Source organism: Camelus bactrianus, chromosome 6, assembly GCF_048773025.1.
Source record: "Camelus bactrianus isolate YW-2024 breed Bactrian camel chromosome 6, ASM4877302v1, whole genome shotgun sequence".
NCBI lineage: Eukaryota > Metazoa > Chordata > Mammalia > Artiodactyla > Camelidae > Camelus > Camelus bactrianus.
This window is the reverse complement of record NC_133544.1, coordinates 62,436,340-62,452,500: the sequence shown is the minus strand read 5'-3', so window position 1 is coordinate 62,452,500 and position 16,161 is coordinate 62,436,340. Positions and strand designations below refer to the sequence as shown.

The 16,161-nt window shown below is 47.9% G+C and overlaps 3 protein-coding genes across 4 annotated transcripts in view; 2 read left to right on the top strand and 1 right to left on the bottom strand.

The window, feature by feature from the left end:
* Nucleotides 1-688, top strand: part of PCK2 (phosphoenolpyruvate carboxykinase 2, mitochondrial) — an 8,411-nt gene extending 7,723 nt beyond the window's left edge. The window contains exon 10 of the mRNA XM_010954742.3: nt 59-688. Within this exon, the coding sequence (XP_010953044.1) occupies nt 59-513 (455 nt within the window). The 3' untranslated portion in view covers nt 514-688. The remainder of the gene's footprint in view (nt 1-58) is intronic.
* NRL (neural retina leucine zipper) overlaps nt 1-7,184 on the bottom strand; it is a 27,755-nt gene extending 20,571 nt beyond the window's left edge. The window contains exon 1 of the mRNA XM_045516516.2: nt 7,049-7,184. The gene's annotated coding sequence lies outside the window, so the exon portion shown is untranslated. The remainder of the gene's footprint in view (nt 1-7,048) is intronic.
* Nucleotides 7,109-16,161, top strand: DCAF11 (DDB1 and CUL4 associated factor 11). 2 transcript variants are annotated; one of them, XM_010954750.3, is made up of 16 exons: nt 7,109-7,246; nt 7,710-8,054; nt 8,957-9,084; nt 9,308-9,435; nt 9,714-9,778; nt 10,090-10,190; nt 10,420-10,566; nt 10,777-10,831; nt 11,189-11,257; nt 11,616-11,673; nt 11,772-11,957; nt 12,406-12,559; nt 12,994-13,146; nt 14,183-14,289; nt 14,386-14,545; nt 15,669-16,161. In XM_010954750.3, exons 2-15 carry the CDS (start codon nt 8,032-8,034, stop codon nt 14,518-14,520), a joined length of 1,509 nt encoding a protein of 502 aa, XP_010953052.2. In that variant the 5' UTR covers nt 7,109-7,246; nt 7,710-8,031; the 3' UTR covers nt 14,521-14,545; nt 15,669-16,161. The 2 variants fall into 2 exon arrangements, with proteins under 2 accessions (XP_010953052.2, XP_010953045.2); XM_010954743.3 differs by having other exon boundaries at nt 7,710-8,077.

The following is a 16,161-nucleotide window of genomic DNA, read 5'->3' as shown; positions in this document are numbered from 1 at the left end:
GCCCCTCTCTTCTCCAATAAAGAGGAAGACTCCTTACCCATTCTGCTCTTCTCCCCAGGGAAGGTCATCATGCATGACCCATTTGCCATGCGGCCCTTTTTCGGCTACAACTTTGGGCGCTACCTTGAACACTGGCTGAGCATGGAAGGGCGCAAGGGGGTCCGGCTGCCCCGCATCTTCCATGTCAACTGGTTCCGGCGTGACGAGGCAGGCCGCTTCCTGTGGCCAGGCTTTGGAGAGAATGCTCGGGTGCTAGACTGGATCTGCCGGAGGCTAGAAGGGGAGGACAGTGCCCGAGAGACGTCCATCGGGCTGGTGCCAAAGGAAGGCGCCTTGGATCTCAGCGGCCTGGGAGCCATAGACACCACCCAGCTGTTCTCACTCCCCAAGGACTTCTGGGAACAGGAAGTTCGTGACATTCGGAGCTACCTGACAGAGCAGGTCAACCAGGATCTGCCCAAAGAGGTGTTGGCTGAGCTGGAGGCCCTGGAGGGACGTGTGCACAAAATGTGACCTGAGGCTCCCAGCCTGGGGCTCCTGCCTAGTGAGAGAGCACAGCACCCCACCCCCACACCCCAGAATAAGCGAGCCACCAGGCTTGCAGAAAATATGAGCAGCTTGCCATGAGACACGGCCACAGACCTCTCCCCACATGCTGTCCAATAATAAGAGATGCTTGTTTATAACATCTGTGCTGTTTTCTTTTCCTGCCTACCATCCCAGGCTTCCCTCTAACACCGATTTCACAATCTTCTTCCAGCCCTTCCAAGCAGCTGGTGGCCCAGTGCAGCCCGGCCTGGCACAGCCTGGTGGTATGAGGCAGCTCGACCACTGGGCCATATAAGTAGAAATTGGTTGGAGAAGGAAGTATCCACTCCTGTCCTGAGATCTTTAAAAGGTGGGGCCTCTGTGAGCTGCTCAGTACAGCCTGTAGGTCTAAAATTCCCAATCTCCCATCAGAGATGCAGAAGCCAGTATAACCGACCCCACTCTCCAGTGAAGCAGCTCCACTGTCGATTCTCGACCTGTTTTTCCTCCTGCCTGACCTGAAATTGAGACTCGCAAAGAATGCATGAAGACATAACTCAGCATCAAGGCAGCTAACACTTCTGTGTGCCAGGCACTGTTCAGGGGCATCAGCTGAGAATAACTTCACCTGTGATCTGGATCAGGCTGAGTGAATGTATAAACTGAGATGGGTACAATGAAGTCTATACCCAGAAAATGAGAACAAATTTTAACAAATAAAATTAAAATTCTCATTTTAAAAATGGAAATAAAAAAAAAAAAACCTAGGGATTCCCTCAAAAGAAAACACTGGAGAAGGAAACACCAAGTGTTCTCATAGAAAACAGCCAATGACGAGCTACAATGCGTAAGAGCAGGAAAGAATCTGAAGGTCAGAGTGGTTCACATCCTAAAAGACAGTTAGCAATGGAGCCCATTGCATTTATAAATATACAGCTTCAGCTTTATAAACAGCATGTGATAACTGAAACAATATGATCAGAAGCAGCATAATATGGATGTTAGGAACCTAGTAGTCTCTGGCCAGGGGTGCCTCTCAGTTTCTTCAGCTGTAAAATGGGGATGTGCCTACATCTAAGTGTTGTGAGGATTAAAAGAATCATTGGAGCCAGGCACTCAGCACTATGCCTGGCAAGAAATAAACATTGAATATGTTAGCCGCTCTCACCTTTCCATTCTGTTTTGATTAGAGTAGGCCCCGTAAGCATGTATTATATGTTGCTGACTCTACAGTTTAAGAGGAAAATGAGCAATGTAAATAAAATTTAGGGGAGAAAGAAAACAGGTTTGAAAATAAGTCCTTCCAGGAAAGAGGCAAGGAACCAGAGTTCCAGGCACCTCCCTGGTACCTAAATGCACAGTGATAGGAAGTGTCAGCCTTAAAAATGATTTTATTAATTAGAATAAAATAATGCTGCATGCCCTACAGCTCCAAATAAATGATACAATATAGTTAACAAATTTTAGTTAACTTTTAATTTATTTATTTGAGTTGATGTAATGCCTTTTTTATTGAATATAGTTGATTTAATTTCTTTTTGTTGGGGGAGGAAATTAGATTTATTTATTTAATGGCAGTACTGGGGATCAAACGCATGACCTCATGCATGCTAAGCACACACTCTACCACTGAGCTATCACTGTTCCCCCTTGATTTAGAATGTTGTGCTAATTTCTGGTGTACAGCATAAACCATTTTATTTTAAAATAAAACAGATACAGAAAATTGTACAAAACAAAAACATAGCTTAATAAACTAATATACAGCAAATACCCTTGAAAACATCACCCAGAGAAAGAAACAGAACTTTGCCAAATACCAAAAGCCCTTCCACCCTCCTGGCCATGTTCTTCATCTTCATCACAGCCCTTCCTGGTGTAAATGGACACTATGGTTCATGACAATAACATCCTTGCTTTTTTTTTTTTTTTTTTTTTTGGAGTTTTATTACCAAAATCCAGATCCCTAAACATTACAGTTTAGTCCTGCCCATTTAAAAAAATTCCATATGCTTTTTAAGTCTCTTTCAATCTACAGGCTCCTCTTCCATTCCTTTCTTTTCCTTCAGTTTAACCATTGAAGAATCCAGGCTTTGTTGCTCAATGCCTAGATTCATTCATTTATTAGGGATTTCAAAACAGCTCTGTTCAAAATCTGTCATAATAGTTGGAATACTTTTACAAAGGAACACTTTTATCTTCTATTTCATTACCCTGAGGTACAGTTTATATAGGAATAGCAAGGTAACTGCTTGATTCTTTTATCATCTTCAAAATAATAATCTGGTTTTGTATCATCCTTCAAAAAGGTTACACACACACACAACCCATTATGAACTCATGGATTTAAATATACCTTCTATTAATGCTCAAATTAACCCATTTTTGGCCATAAGAGCTTGGCTCCTGAGTCCTTTTGCCATTACTCTGATCATGTTTGCTGGCTTCTTTGCTCGCTAGTATGGTAAGTTGTTCCATGTTCATCTGTACATTTCCTGCCCCAGACCTGGAATCAGCCATTGTCTCCAAGCTCTGGTTTCTTCCCCTGGGAAATGATATTTTAAGATCCAGGTGGTAGAAGTGTTTATTGCTACTAGATTGTTTCTAGATCTTTTCAGTGGATAGGGATAGGGAGATAAAACACCTCATGAGTTCATACTGATAGTTCCTATTCAAACTCAGGGCTACAGGGTTTTTAACCTCTGTATCACTTCTGTACCTCCTCTCTGCCACACAAAAAATTCTGGTTCTCAAGGACACAGGCCACAAGAATATTAGAAATCCCATAATTACTCAATTGCTTTATAGTCAACACATTTAATTTTAAGTCCTGGGCAAATTAACATACTTCCCCCTTTCCTTCTACACAGAGAATGCTACAAAAAGATAATGCATAAACTCATGTCATTGGTCACTTTGGGAAACAAAACACTCCCTTGTGTTGCCCAGAGCTATACATGTGTCCCAGGAGCTCTGTGCAGTCACCAGGCTGGGAGCTGGGACTAGGGAGAGGGAGGACAGGGTTACCCAGAGAAAGAAAAATTTGCTTTCCTTCTCTCCTCCCAAGCCCAGCCCGCCCTCTGGTGGAGATGCTAATAATCAGGAAACAGCCCAAATCAGGTCAGACAGGAAGTCAACTAGCTGACATTTACACAGCAATTACTAGAACCAGTCCTAAAATGGGTGCTGAAGGTAGAAAACCTCTCTGTGGCTTCAAGTGGCTTTAAATGTAGCTGGGGAGGGTGAAGAGTGCCCAAATGAAAAGCACTTAACAAACTGTCAGCAAATAACATGCCAAATTTCAAAATCATGAGAGGGAAGGTCTATAAAGTTGATCAAAGTGACTTAACATTATTTTTAAAGTAATACCATTTTCTTTCCATAGAACACACAGTATAGCCTAACATATAAATGCTTATATATTTTTTTAAATATTGTAAGTCACAAGTGATATAACCAAGTTCATAGGCTTAAAAATCTTTTACATACAAAAATCTATCAGTGGATCCTGAGATGAAATCCTACATTCTGCTGACTGAAAAAAAAAAAAAAGCACAACCTAAAAGTGGACTTGCTGAGGACTTAAGCCCAGAGGCAGCTTCTCAGATAGCTCTTAGGGACTGCTCTGAAGAGGTAAGGGAGGAGCCAGGATACATAGCAGTTTTTGTAACAAAAATCTGGTAGTTGGAACATCAAAAGATTACTATTAATCAAAGAAAAAACAGACATCTCAAGTTAATGAATTTAGCGCTCTTCTATGTATGGGAAGATACAAGAGCCTGGACTTTTGAAATCAGTCCTTTGATATGCACCTTATCTATCTAGGGCCAGCATCCTGCTTTTCTGCAATCTGAATCCCCTCAAGGTGCACAGTCCAGACTGCTGCAGTGGCTTGGCTGATGGCTTGATGGCGGCAATATCCTTTGTTTACTGATAAGGCAGGTGACATTTTTCATCTACAATTCTTTGGCATTTGATTTGATATGAAGACTCATTTTGGTTATAAAACCTCAGATTTTTCTTTTTAACATTTAACCATGACTTTTAAATGTTTTATTCAGTAATGTACAGTTCCATATTTCAAAGGGTTGCATTTAGATTTTAAGTTTTAAACTGGATTTGTAGGTTAAAAGGATTTGCAAGCTAAGGAGAAGAGGAAAGAGGTAATTTTAAAATACATTATTGGGGGGAGGATATAACTCAGTGGTAGAGTGCATGCCTAGCATGCATGAGGTCCTGGGTTCAATTCCCAGTACCTCTATTAAATCGATCAATTTAATCAATCAATCAACCTAATTAAAAAATTAAAAAAAAATTTTAATCTAGACACCATAAAAATGAATTATTAAGGAGATGAGTTTAACAGAAGTTTTTGTTTTCTGTGGACCTCAGGTGGTCGAATTTTTTTAACCATAATACTCTGTTTAGCTGTATCTTTGCCAGTAGTTCATACAAGCACTTCTCCATTTTATTATTTGTTTAATGATATAATGAGCCTAGGTATTTTAATATTTTTAATGAAAAACTGAAACCATATTGGTTTTGCCTCCAACACCACCATTTTAAACTAAAAATGTAACTTGCACAATTTCCCATGGCATAAAATTAGACTACCTCATTTTAATGGCTACCTGGTATTTCTGTGTCTATCGTATGGATCATAATTTATTTAACCAATCCCATCCTGTTGCAGTGTTTGGATCTATTTTGTTTCCAGTGTTTTACTTCTATCAGTAATTGCTCTGCTGAACATAAACATTTATGCTAGACTTAGCATATAGGTCAGAGCTCAATTCCTAGAAGTGACACCAGCGGCTCATGAGGAAGCGAGTCTGATTGGTAGAGACAAAGTTTCCCCTAGATAAACTCTCCTGGGAAGGTACAGACATGGAAACAAGCAAGAATTGATGGCCATATTTGCTTGGCAGAAGTAACAACAACAAAAAAATAACACCAGTAAAAAACAGAGAATCAGGTTTGGAAGTCTGTACTTGAAACAACGATGGTGAACCAGTTGTAGGTTCTTAAGCTTTTAAAGAACACTGCAGTAGATCAACTAGAGAGGCATGAAATAGTGAAAATTTAATTTGGAGTGGTGACCCTGAAAGCAACCTCAACTACAGCTAAGAATCCATAGGACTTGAAGAACTGAATTTAAAGGACAAAGAAGAGGGAAAGATCATTTTGAAAATGATTCCAGATTTTCCAAGCTGGCCAACCCAGAAACCACAGAATCCTAAGGTCTCAGTATATATTATTATAGGTCACAGATAGTAAGTAATCTGGCAATAGGAGATGGGTGACTGGCAGAATCTGCTATATAATTAGTAGAGCCCAGAGAAAGGGGAAATGTGGGGTGCTTTTTCAAAGATTTTAAAGAATTTCAAACGCTGACAGCAGAACATTTAAGTGTGGGTTCGACTGTACAGGTCGCACACCCATGAAGCCGGCCCTGGTGACTGTGGATAAGTTCAGGTCTAGCGGTCTAGAAACCAGGAGGCAACACCCGAAGGATTGACCACACCCTCGCCCTCCCAAAGAGAGTGAACCCCAGAAGGAGAGCCCGGGGACACTAAGGGCCCCCGCTCCCTTTTCTGTCCTCAAGGGGCTCTGGGCGGGGGACAGATCGAAGCACTTAGGGAGACTGCGGGCTGGGGGCGCTGAGGTGCAGCTTGGACCCGGGGCCTTTCCGCTCTGCATGGTCACTGGAGCCACACACTCCCACCCCCACTCCATACTGGGCGAGGATCCCGAGGTACAAAAGTCCCGGCCTTGGACTCAGCCGGGTTACTCATAAACCCAGAGGAGAGGGTAGGAGGCGACGCGCGTGCACACTCTGGACCGGCGGCCCCGGGCGGAGAGGAACCTCAGGGACAGAGGGGCCAAGGAAGGTCCGCAAATGCTCGAGGGCCCAAAGGCGTCAGAGGGGAACTGACGAAGAGGAAAGGCCTGTGAAGACCCACGGGTACATTAGGGAGCGTCTGCAAAGACCGCGGAGGGAAGCCAGGGGTCATCTAAAAAGTTGCCAAAGCGGCTAAGAGGAGGTCTAGAAAGGACCATCCCCACAAGAACAAGGCTTCCGGAAGCTAAACCCGGAAGGGAGGGTGTGAAGCCCTGGGTTCCCATATGTGACGTGAACACACTCCAAAGGCGCCAGGTACCCCTTAGGGCAGGGCCGACTAGAGCTGTAGCCAGCTACACGAAGAAGGCTGGAGCCGGGTGAGGGACAAGGGGAAGAAAGAGACCCTTAGAGACCGTCTGAAAAGTGCAGAGCCAAATGGACACAAGGGACCGACAGCAAATTGTACCCCTTGCTAAGACATTTCTCGTCAGCAAAGCACCAACTTCTTTTCTAAGCCCCTCCCCTCACCCAGTAAATCTAGTTCCGTTGTCTCTGATTCAGGAAGCAGAGGTTCCCCACTTACTCCTCCCAATAAGGAGCGAACGCCCCTCCTGTGTCGCACTCTTTCTCCTCCCCTTACACCCCTCACGCACTTTATCCCGCCCATCTGTCAATCACCGTGCTAAGCTGTCCAGTGAGCGGGCCAAGGGGGCGGGGCCGTCAGGGCGTCACGTGAGGTCCGCTGTCCGCCGGCCGCGGAGCACGGAGATGTGACGAAGGAGGCGCGTGACGAAGGAGCGGTTGGCCGACGCCGCGGCTGCCGTCCGTGTAAACAAGGCTTCGCGCCGCTGCGGGTCCTGCGACCACTCCTGGCTGGTGGGTGGTCTCGCGCGGGGCTGTAACAGCCAGCTTTGTGGGAGGTGCTTCTCGGCTTCCTCCCTGCCTCTCCCCCCACAGCGTACACACCCCCGGCACACCACGTGGGCGTGAGGCAAGGAAGGAGGGGGTGTTAGGCCGAATTTTAACCTCATTGGTTGTCCCTGCCGCCGGCTTTCGCAAGGGAGTGCTCTGATTGGTCAGTAAAGGGGGCGTCGGGGGGTCTTTGAGACCTAAGGCCTCTGATTGGTTAGATGAGATAAGCTAATGAGGTCCTTTCTTCCGCGAGGGGTTTTGATTGGTCGGCCGGAGAGGTACCTGGGAATCCACCCCCATCCCGGGGACTTTGGTAGGTGAGTTTGAGGTAGAAAACTGAGAAATTCCTCTTCAAAGGATTCTCACAACTGGGCTAGCGTAGCCTCTTAGGCTTAACTCCGCCTTTTTTTTTTTTTTTTCTTCACAGGATTGAGAAAGGTTTGTGTCCCTGCAGCCTTGGGAGTTGTTACAGGCTAAGGAGAAGGGATCTCGGTCCCTAGAAAGGGTCGCCCTCCTAGAGATAGCTACCCATGTATCTCAGGAGACTTTGGTATTTCTAGAGCAGGCTTTGCTTTCACTAAACCCAAGGCGGTGACAGGAGGAGTCCCTGCACAGGACTTAAGGATGCTGTGACCAGAAGATGGGATCACGGAACAGCAGCAGCGCAGAAACTGGGTCCGGAGACCCCCCTGAGGGCTTGCCCCGAAGAGGGGCTGGCCTGCGTAGGAGTGAGGAAGAGGAAGAGGAGGATGAAGATGTGGATCTGGCCCAGGTACTGGCCTATCTCCTACGCAGGTAACTTACCCTCTGGTGTGTCCCCACCAGGCGCCACCACAGTCCCTTGATCCCAGCTCCTGTCAGGGAAGTTACAGAGAATAGGGAAAGGGATTAGCCCAGCACAGCTGTTCTGTTTGAGCTGGACACTCAGGGCACTCAGCTTTGTACCCAGTAAGAGTCGTTCTTGCCTAGGGAGGGTCAGCAAGACCCTCTTGTGTTTGAGGCGACCGTTCAGGGGAGTCTCTCTAGCTATGACTACACAAATATAACCTATTTTCTAAGTAAGTTAAAAAAAAAAAAAAAAACGAGCGGGACTGTGGTGGGAAAGGAGTGATGTGAGGGGTGCAGAGAAGAGTTGGGGAGGTGAGTGTTGAACTTTAGTGAAATTATTAATACATGATATGGGGCCATGTGGATTTACTGGAAAAACAAGTTTAAATTAACCTTACTCTAATCCTATTCTTGAGGAAAGAATGCTTTGAGGGAAGTGACCATCAGGAATTGACTGGAAAGGGATACAGCTGGCTTTGGTTCTTAGCTGTGGCTCCTTGGGGAGAAGACAAGCTTGGGGATCCCTTCAGGATACCATGTTCTATGCTGCACTCCTTGGGCAGAAGCTCAGAATTTTTAGCTCTCTGGGGAGTCAACTTAGTAGGTTGGTCAACATCATGCAATGTTGGGGTTTTCTACTCCCACTGTAAGAGAATGAGTTTCCTAGTGTGCCTTAATAGCAGGCTGAAAATAACAGCCAAGGTCTAGTGAGCTTCAAACCTCAAAATGGGGACAGTATGAGGGTTTGAGGACCAGCTCTAAGAACTAGATAGCCACTGACTCTGAATTTGGTTGGTTTGGGAAAGGATTCCTCCCCTTTATCATGGTGGGGGGGTCTCTCCACAGAGGCCAAGTGAGGTTGGTGCAGGGAGGAGGTGCAGCAAATTTACAACTCATCCAGGCCCTCTCGGACTCGGAGGAAGAGCATGACAGTGCCTGGGACGGTCGTCTTGGAGACCGATACAACCCACCTGGTAAGAGGAAAGGCAGAGATCCTAACATCAGAAGACTTTTGTTAGAAAACCTTTTTTAAAAATTATTTTGGCCAAAACTGAAAGAAAATGAGATAATTCAGGGAATGAGGGAGTCTTTGCCACCCTGGTATAATCAGCCACATCAAGTGGGCTGAGCGCAGCTCTGCTAACTGTCCTCTGGGGCCAGAAGACCTAGGATGAAACTTGTCTTTGGTACTCACAGTGGATGCAACCCCCGACACCCGGGAGCTGGAATGCAATGAGATCAAGACACAAGTGGAATTGGCCACAGGGTGGCTAGGACTTAGGCGGATGGCCCGGGAGCACAGCTTTCCTCAAATGCTGCACCAGGTAGGCCTCTCTGCTTCCAGCCAGCCCGGCAGCAAGCCTATCAATGTAGCCAGAAGCTCTGCCAGTCCCAGAGGAGAGAGAAGTAAACTTTCCTAGAAGGCCTCAAGTGCTGGAACTGGAGAGCTTTTAGCCAACCTGCATCAGAGTTTGGTGGGATATACTGCTGTGTGCGATGTTGGTTTCTGTATTGAGAGCAGTATCTTTGGAGGAGGGGGCGTGGTTGTGGCCTAAGTGGCCCTCTGTTTCTGCTAGCAATATTCCCCAATCTCTTCTTTTAGAGAGAACGGGGCCTCTGCCACCGGGGAAGCTTCTCCCTTGGAGAACGGTCTCGAGTGATGTCTCAGTGAGTATGGAGTTTGGTGGAGAGATTCCATGGGCCAGATAGGTCTCATCTCCTAAACTTTGAAAGGATCAGCATTAAAGGGTCCACAGGGATATTAAGGTTAGATTAAATGGGATTGAGGCTTTGAAAGTAAACGAAGTGGAAAAGTATGGCATTGAGAGGACTATAGAAGGAATGAAAGAAAGGGGACTGTACCCAGAGCCAAAGGGAAGAATGCCCTTGAACTCACGTCCAGTTCTGTTAGGATTCTGCTAACCGGGACACTCCCATTCTGAGCTCCCTTTACCCTCATTTTCCCTCTGCTTCCCCAGCTTCTTGCCCAACGATCTGGCCTTCACTGATACCTACTCTCAGAAGGCTTTCTGTGGCATCTACAGCAAAGATGGTCAAATCTTCATGTCTGCTTGCCAAGGTAACAGATCTTTGTCCTACAGACTGCCCTAGAACAAGAGATACACCCCGTGGCTGAGGCTGGAAAGCCTCAGACCCAGGGAGCTCAGACCCTGGCATAGGGCTGCTTAGCCAGAACAACTTCCCACGATCAAGGGATGATTCCACAAATACACCAAGTGAGAGAGATCTGAGTTAGGGAGGATTCCAGGAGGGTGTTCCCTAATTCTGCCTGATCCCCACTTACACAGACCAGACAATCCGACTGTATGACTGCCGGTATGGCCGCTTTCGTAAATTCAAGAGCATCAAGGCCCGGGATGTAGGCTGGAGCGTCTTGGATGTGGCCTTCACCCCTGATGGGAACCATTTCCTTTACTCCAGCTGGTCTGATTATAGTGAGTATGCCCCAGACCTCCACTGTTTCTCCAGCCTGAGACCTGAGATCTCCAAACACCTATCTCTGTGCCAGTTCTCCATGCCTTCTCCTAGGAAGGTCACTGCCATGGTCTGACATCCTTGCCCTGTGTTTCATTCCCCTCCCTAGCTTCTCTCCCATCTTTCCTACCCCAACCCTGAAAGATTCTTGTTTCTCTTGCTTCTCTTAGTTCATATCTGCAACATCTACGGGGAGGGAGACACACACACTGCCCTGGATCTAAGGTACTGGATTCCCTTCCTGGTCAGACTCATCAGAATCTTCTCAAGGAAGGCTCTCCGGGAGCAAACCTCTTAAACCCGAACTTCCACTTAGAGGGAAAAGTACACTGGTTGCAAGTTTCTCTGTGGATTCCTGGGAGGGAATCACCCATCCTGTCAGCCAGCCAGAGGACCAGGGTAAAATAGACAGCTGCAGGATTCTTCCCAGGTTCTTACTGAGGTGCTCCACGTTCTGGTGTGTGCTGGCCGGACTTCTCGTCCCCTTGGAAGTGTGCCTCATGGCCCTCATCAGATTTTGTGTCAGTTTATGACGGCTGAAAGGAAGTCCATTTGACACAGCTCCTCCTTTGCTCTTTTCAGGCCAGATGAGAGACGCTTTGCTGTCTTCTCCATCGCTGTCTCTTCAGATGGACGAGAAGTCCTCGGAGGGTGAGTGTTTGTGGGGATGTCTGCCTCACTTAATGGGACTGGATATCTCTCAGAGACCAGCTCTGCTGCTACAGAGGCTGCACTGGACACCTGTACCCAGGCGACTGTGGAGAACACCCAGGCTTTCTCCAGGGTCAGGGTTTATGAGTTGCTTCACCTCTTGTTCACCCTTCACCCAGCATAAGATGGGAGGTCTCAAACCTCCTGGCAAACACAGCTGACCCTTCTCCCATCTTCTGTTTAAGAAGGAACAAGGGCTTGCCCCTCCTCAGGGCTTCTCTGCAGCTTCCCCAGAACACATACAGCCTTGGTCCTCTTGGTGTTGGCTCCAGAGCCCTTTTTATCCCCTCCCTTTCAGGGCCAATGATGGCTGCCTGTATGTCTTTGATCGAGAACAGAACCGGCGTACCCTTCAGGTATTGCTTCCGAGACTTCGAGCCTCTGCCTCCTGGCTCTTGGCCTATTGGAAGACCTAGAAAGAGATCATAGGCATCCTGGCCTCTTTCTCCCCTAGATTGAGTCCCATGAGGATGATGTGAACGCAGTGGCCTTTGCTGACATAAGCTCCCAAATCCTGTTCTCTGGTGGTGACGACGCCATCTGCAAAGTGTGGGATCGACGCACTATGCGGGAAGATGACCCCAAGCCCGTGGGCGCACTGGCTGGACACCAGGACGGCATCACCTTCATTGACAGCAAGGTGGGCCTGGAGGCAGGACCACACAGCCAGGCTACTGAGGTTCTGGTTCTCCAGGAGGGCATCAAAGTGGATGGGTGTGGGAATTCACCAGGCTCCTCATTAGCCAAGGTTTGCAAGAGGTGGAGTTTAGGGAAGAGGCTTAAGCCAGGAAACGTGAGATCCATTGGTATCTGCCACTCCTCCAGAAGCAGAGCAGGGCTTTCTGTACAAGAAAAGTAGAAGACAGTCTGATCCAGGATAGACAAGGAGTCCAGCCAGCACCCTGGGCAAAGAAAGGGAAACTCTGCCAGGGGTAGAGGTCTGTGGTGAGGCCCGTTTGGATAAAGAAAGAGGCAACCAAAGTTAAAGGATTGGTGTTCTTACCTGTCAGCTGGGGAAAGGGAGCTGGACTGACAGACACCGACATTTGCAAGCTCCGATGCTTCATTATCCATCTTGGGATTCACAGGGTGATGCCCGGTATCTCATCTCCAACTCCAAGGACCAGACCATCAAGCTCTGGGATATACGGCGCTTTTCTAGCCGGGAAGGCATGGAAGCCTCGCGCCAGGCTGCCACACAGCAAAACTGGGACTACCGCTGGCAGCAGGTGCCCAAAAAAGGTGAGAGTGGAAGTAGAACCTGAGATCCTGAGAGTGCAGGGCCGGGGGTGGTAGCTAAAATATTTAAGCCCTGTTCAGGCTTGGCATGGGCACAGTGGATGGGGCCGTAGCCTAGAGCCAAAGTTCTGGAGACCTCCCCTGACACTCCCTTGCCAAGCTTTTGATAACTCTGTGTTTGCTGAACTGTGGGAGAGCCAGGGGTTCCCAGTGCACAGGCTGGGGATCACTCAGAACCAAGGAGTACAAAAGTATTTCAGGGTCTTAACAACCAGCAGAGCTCTGTTGGTGAATATCAGCTGACTATTAGGAGGGGAAAGAGCCACCAGTTGGGAATTGGAAAGGTGATTGTCCGTGAGCATTGATCTTTGCTAAGGACCAGTGATACGGAGAATTCAGACTCCCTAACCTAGGGCTCGCCCTGCATCCCTACCCAGCTTGGCGGAAGCTGAAGCTCCCAGGGGACAGTTCCTTGATGACCTACCGGGGCCACGGGGTGCTGCACACCCTCATCCGCTGCCGATTCTCCCCCGCCCATAGCACCGGCCAGCAGTTCATCTACAGTGGCTGCTCCACCGGCAAAGTGGTCGGTAAGGATTGTGTCAGAACTGGGGGCCTCAGGAAGGGCAGGAAGGTTTCTCTGGCATTCCTCCTGTAGCCACTAGTGACCACCTTAAAAAAAAACCAGTGACACCTACAAGTGAAATTTAATTTAGCCTGGGGCAAGAGAGGCTTAACCAGAGAAATAGAAAACATTCTACTCATCAACAGATTTAAAGAAAAAAATTTATTATTATTATTATTATTTTATTATTACTACTACTACTACTACAACTACTACTACTACTATTTTAAATGGAGATACTGGGACTTGAACCCAGGACCTCATGCATGCTAAGCATGTGGTCTACCACTGAACTATACCCACCCCCTCTCCATCAACATTTTAAATTAAGAAAAGGAACCTAGAATTCTAGTCAGTGAATATAATCAATTACTAAAAATATACTCAGCTCTGTTGTTTAGCCAGTTGAGGGAAGAGATTGCAGATGAAAGGTAGGTGGAAACAGAGACAAAAAGAATGAAACACAAAGACACAGCATTTAGTAAAGGGTGTTGTACAGCCACTGAAGCAGTGTGACTGCACGAAAAGAAACACAAACACAGCCACAGGTCGAAGGAGTCTAAGACAGTTCCACGCCCAGGGAGGCCTCAGATGGAGGCCCATCCAGGGAGAGAGGAAGGTACACCCACATGCAGATAAGGGACAGCGGGTTCACACGTCTGTGTAGACAGCCCATTGTTCACTTTTGTGGTGCCTTCCATAGCTCGTGGGCTTTTCAAAAATTGCTTCTAAAAACTAAAGCCACATTGCATTTTCTTAACTATAGATCTTGTGAAATTTAGCTAAGGGCCAGAGACACCCAAGCTCTGCTAGACCATACCCTCAACCCGAGGTAGGGAAAAGAAACTGAGAAGTAACACCATCCTCGGATGTGGGCTTTGCTTCCCTGGACAAGTGGGAAGTTGCCTGGGGGGCGGGTAAGTGGTGCTGTGCAGGGAGAGATGAGGGGTAGCTCACAGGTCTTCTGGCAGCCCCTCTCCACTCTGGCCTTTCCTGGACAGTGTACAACCTCCTGAGTGGCCACATCGTGAAGAAGCTGACCAACCACAATGCCTGTGTGCGTGACGTCAGCTGGCACCCCTTCGAGGAGAAGATTGTTAGCAGTTCGGTGAGGATGCTGGGGTCGGGGGGACAGTGTGTGTCTGGGAGATGGACCTGGGAGGGGGCAGTGCCCCCTGACTACTTGCCCCCTTCTTCCCTGCAGTGGGATGGCCACCTGCGTCTGTGGCAGTACCGCCAGGCTGAGTACTTCCAGGATGACATGCCAGAGTCTGAGGAACACCCTAGCACCCCTGCGTCAACGCCCCACCCCTCTGCAGCCTTTTCCTCGCCCCAGTAGATCTGACCTCCAGCCCCATTCATGGGTGAGCCTCTTGACAAGCTCTCCGCCTCCTCCTCCCTTTCTCCCTTCTGGGGGATCTTTGGGGAGTCACTGGCAGTGGATGGGGAGAAACAGAAGCTCAGGCTTCAGGAGCCCTGGGAGATCCTCCCCTGGGGGTAGAGTGGTCTCCTCATGTGTTGACACCCAGCTTGGGTTTGGGTGGCTATCTCTGGCCTGAGTCTGGCAGGATTGCCATTATCTGGGGTGTGGCCTTTGTCAGCAGGAGAACTGTCCTGAGTGTTTTTAATCATGTTTGGGTGTCAAGTGTAAGCTCCTAGAGTAGATGCCTGGGGCCGGGTCTGAAGTGAGCCGTCAGCCAGCCCAAAGCCCAGGCCTTCACGTTGAGGATTAGACCTGCCAATCAGAGGGCCAGGTGTTCTGGTCTTCTTCCTTAGGTCCTACTGGCTAGAGCTCTAGCCCCTCAGGGGAGGGTGTGATGGGTAAGGTGTGTCCTCAGCACCCTCCTGGGGTGGGAATTACGTCTTCTCTCTCTTGCATCTGGGTCTTTGGGGTAGGACAAGCTGTGGTGTGAGAGGCTTCATGTGGCCCCACACAGCACAGCCCACCCGTCCCAGAGTGTTCCATCCCATCAGAGCCAGCAGCTTCAAGGAGGGATGGTGAGGTAGGACTCCTTCGTCCTCTCACTGGCTTTGGCTCCCTCAATAAACTCTCTGTGGGAACCTGGTTCAGTGTCTGCCTATCTCTCTCTTTTTCCTGTCTGAGGTCTTTTATCCTGTCACTTCAAGAAAATAGTTTCAGCAGAGCCTTCAGATATGCTCCTGTATGGGAGAAAATACAGCTTTGATGCCCCAAGATGAAGGGAAATACCAACATTATTTGTTAACTGAGCTTTGCAACAGGCAGTTAGTCCCTCACCAACCTCAGAAACTTGCCAGCAAGTAGAACTCGAGATAGCAGGAAATAAGCACGTTTTAGATTAGATCCTGGAACACCCGCCTCAGCTCTGCCCTGGGGCGGGTCCAGTCTACCCTGAGAAGTAGCCCAGAGCCAAAGAGAACCGAGTGGGCACTGATGCAGGCCCTGTCCAGGCATTTCACAGCTAGGAGCTCATCCACCCTCACAGCCACCCTTTTTTTTTTTAACAGGTAAGGACATGGAGATGTGCAGAGGTCAGGCACCAAGGAGCAGACCCATGGTGTGGGCAGTAGGGGAGCTTGAGTTCACATGCTGCTCAATTCCCCATTATCTCTAAGGCAGTTTTCAAACCAGGATACACACCTCCAGGGGTTTTTAAAGACACTGCATAGGGTTAAAAGATGTACCCATTTTAACAGTGAAACAGGTCATTTTAAAAGAATAGTCCAGATACCCAGCCTCCATGTGCTCTCTTTCCTTCAACTGATCTACCTGTGTGACACTGTCAGGCCAGATCTCCTTCCCCACTAGCCCTTTTCTTCACCCTAGAGATGCCACCCATCTTACCCAGAACTGTATTACCTCCAGGGTGCCAAAGGTAAAGGCAAATTAAAATTATTAGTGTCCTCAAAGCCTCATTTAATTAAGGCCCCAAGGACCAACCGTTCTTCTCATTAAGAGATGTATTTCCAATACAATTTTAGTTTATTATTAATTATCAAA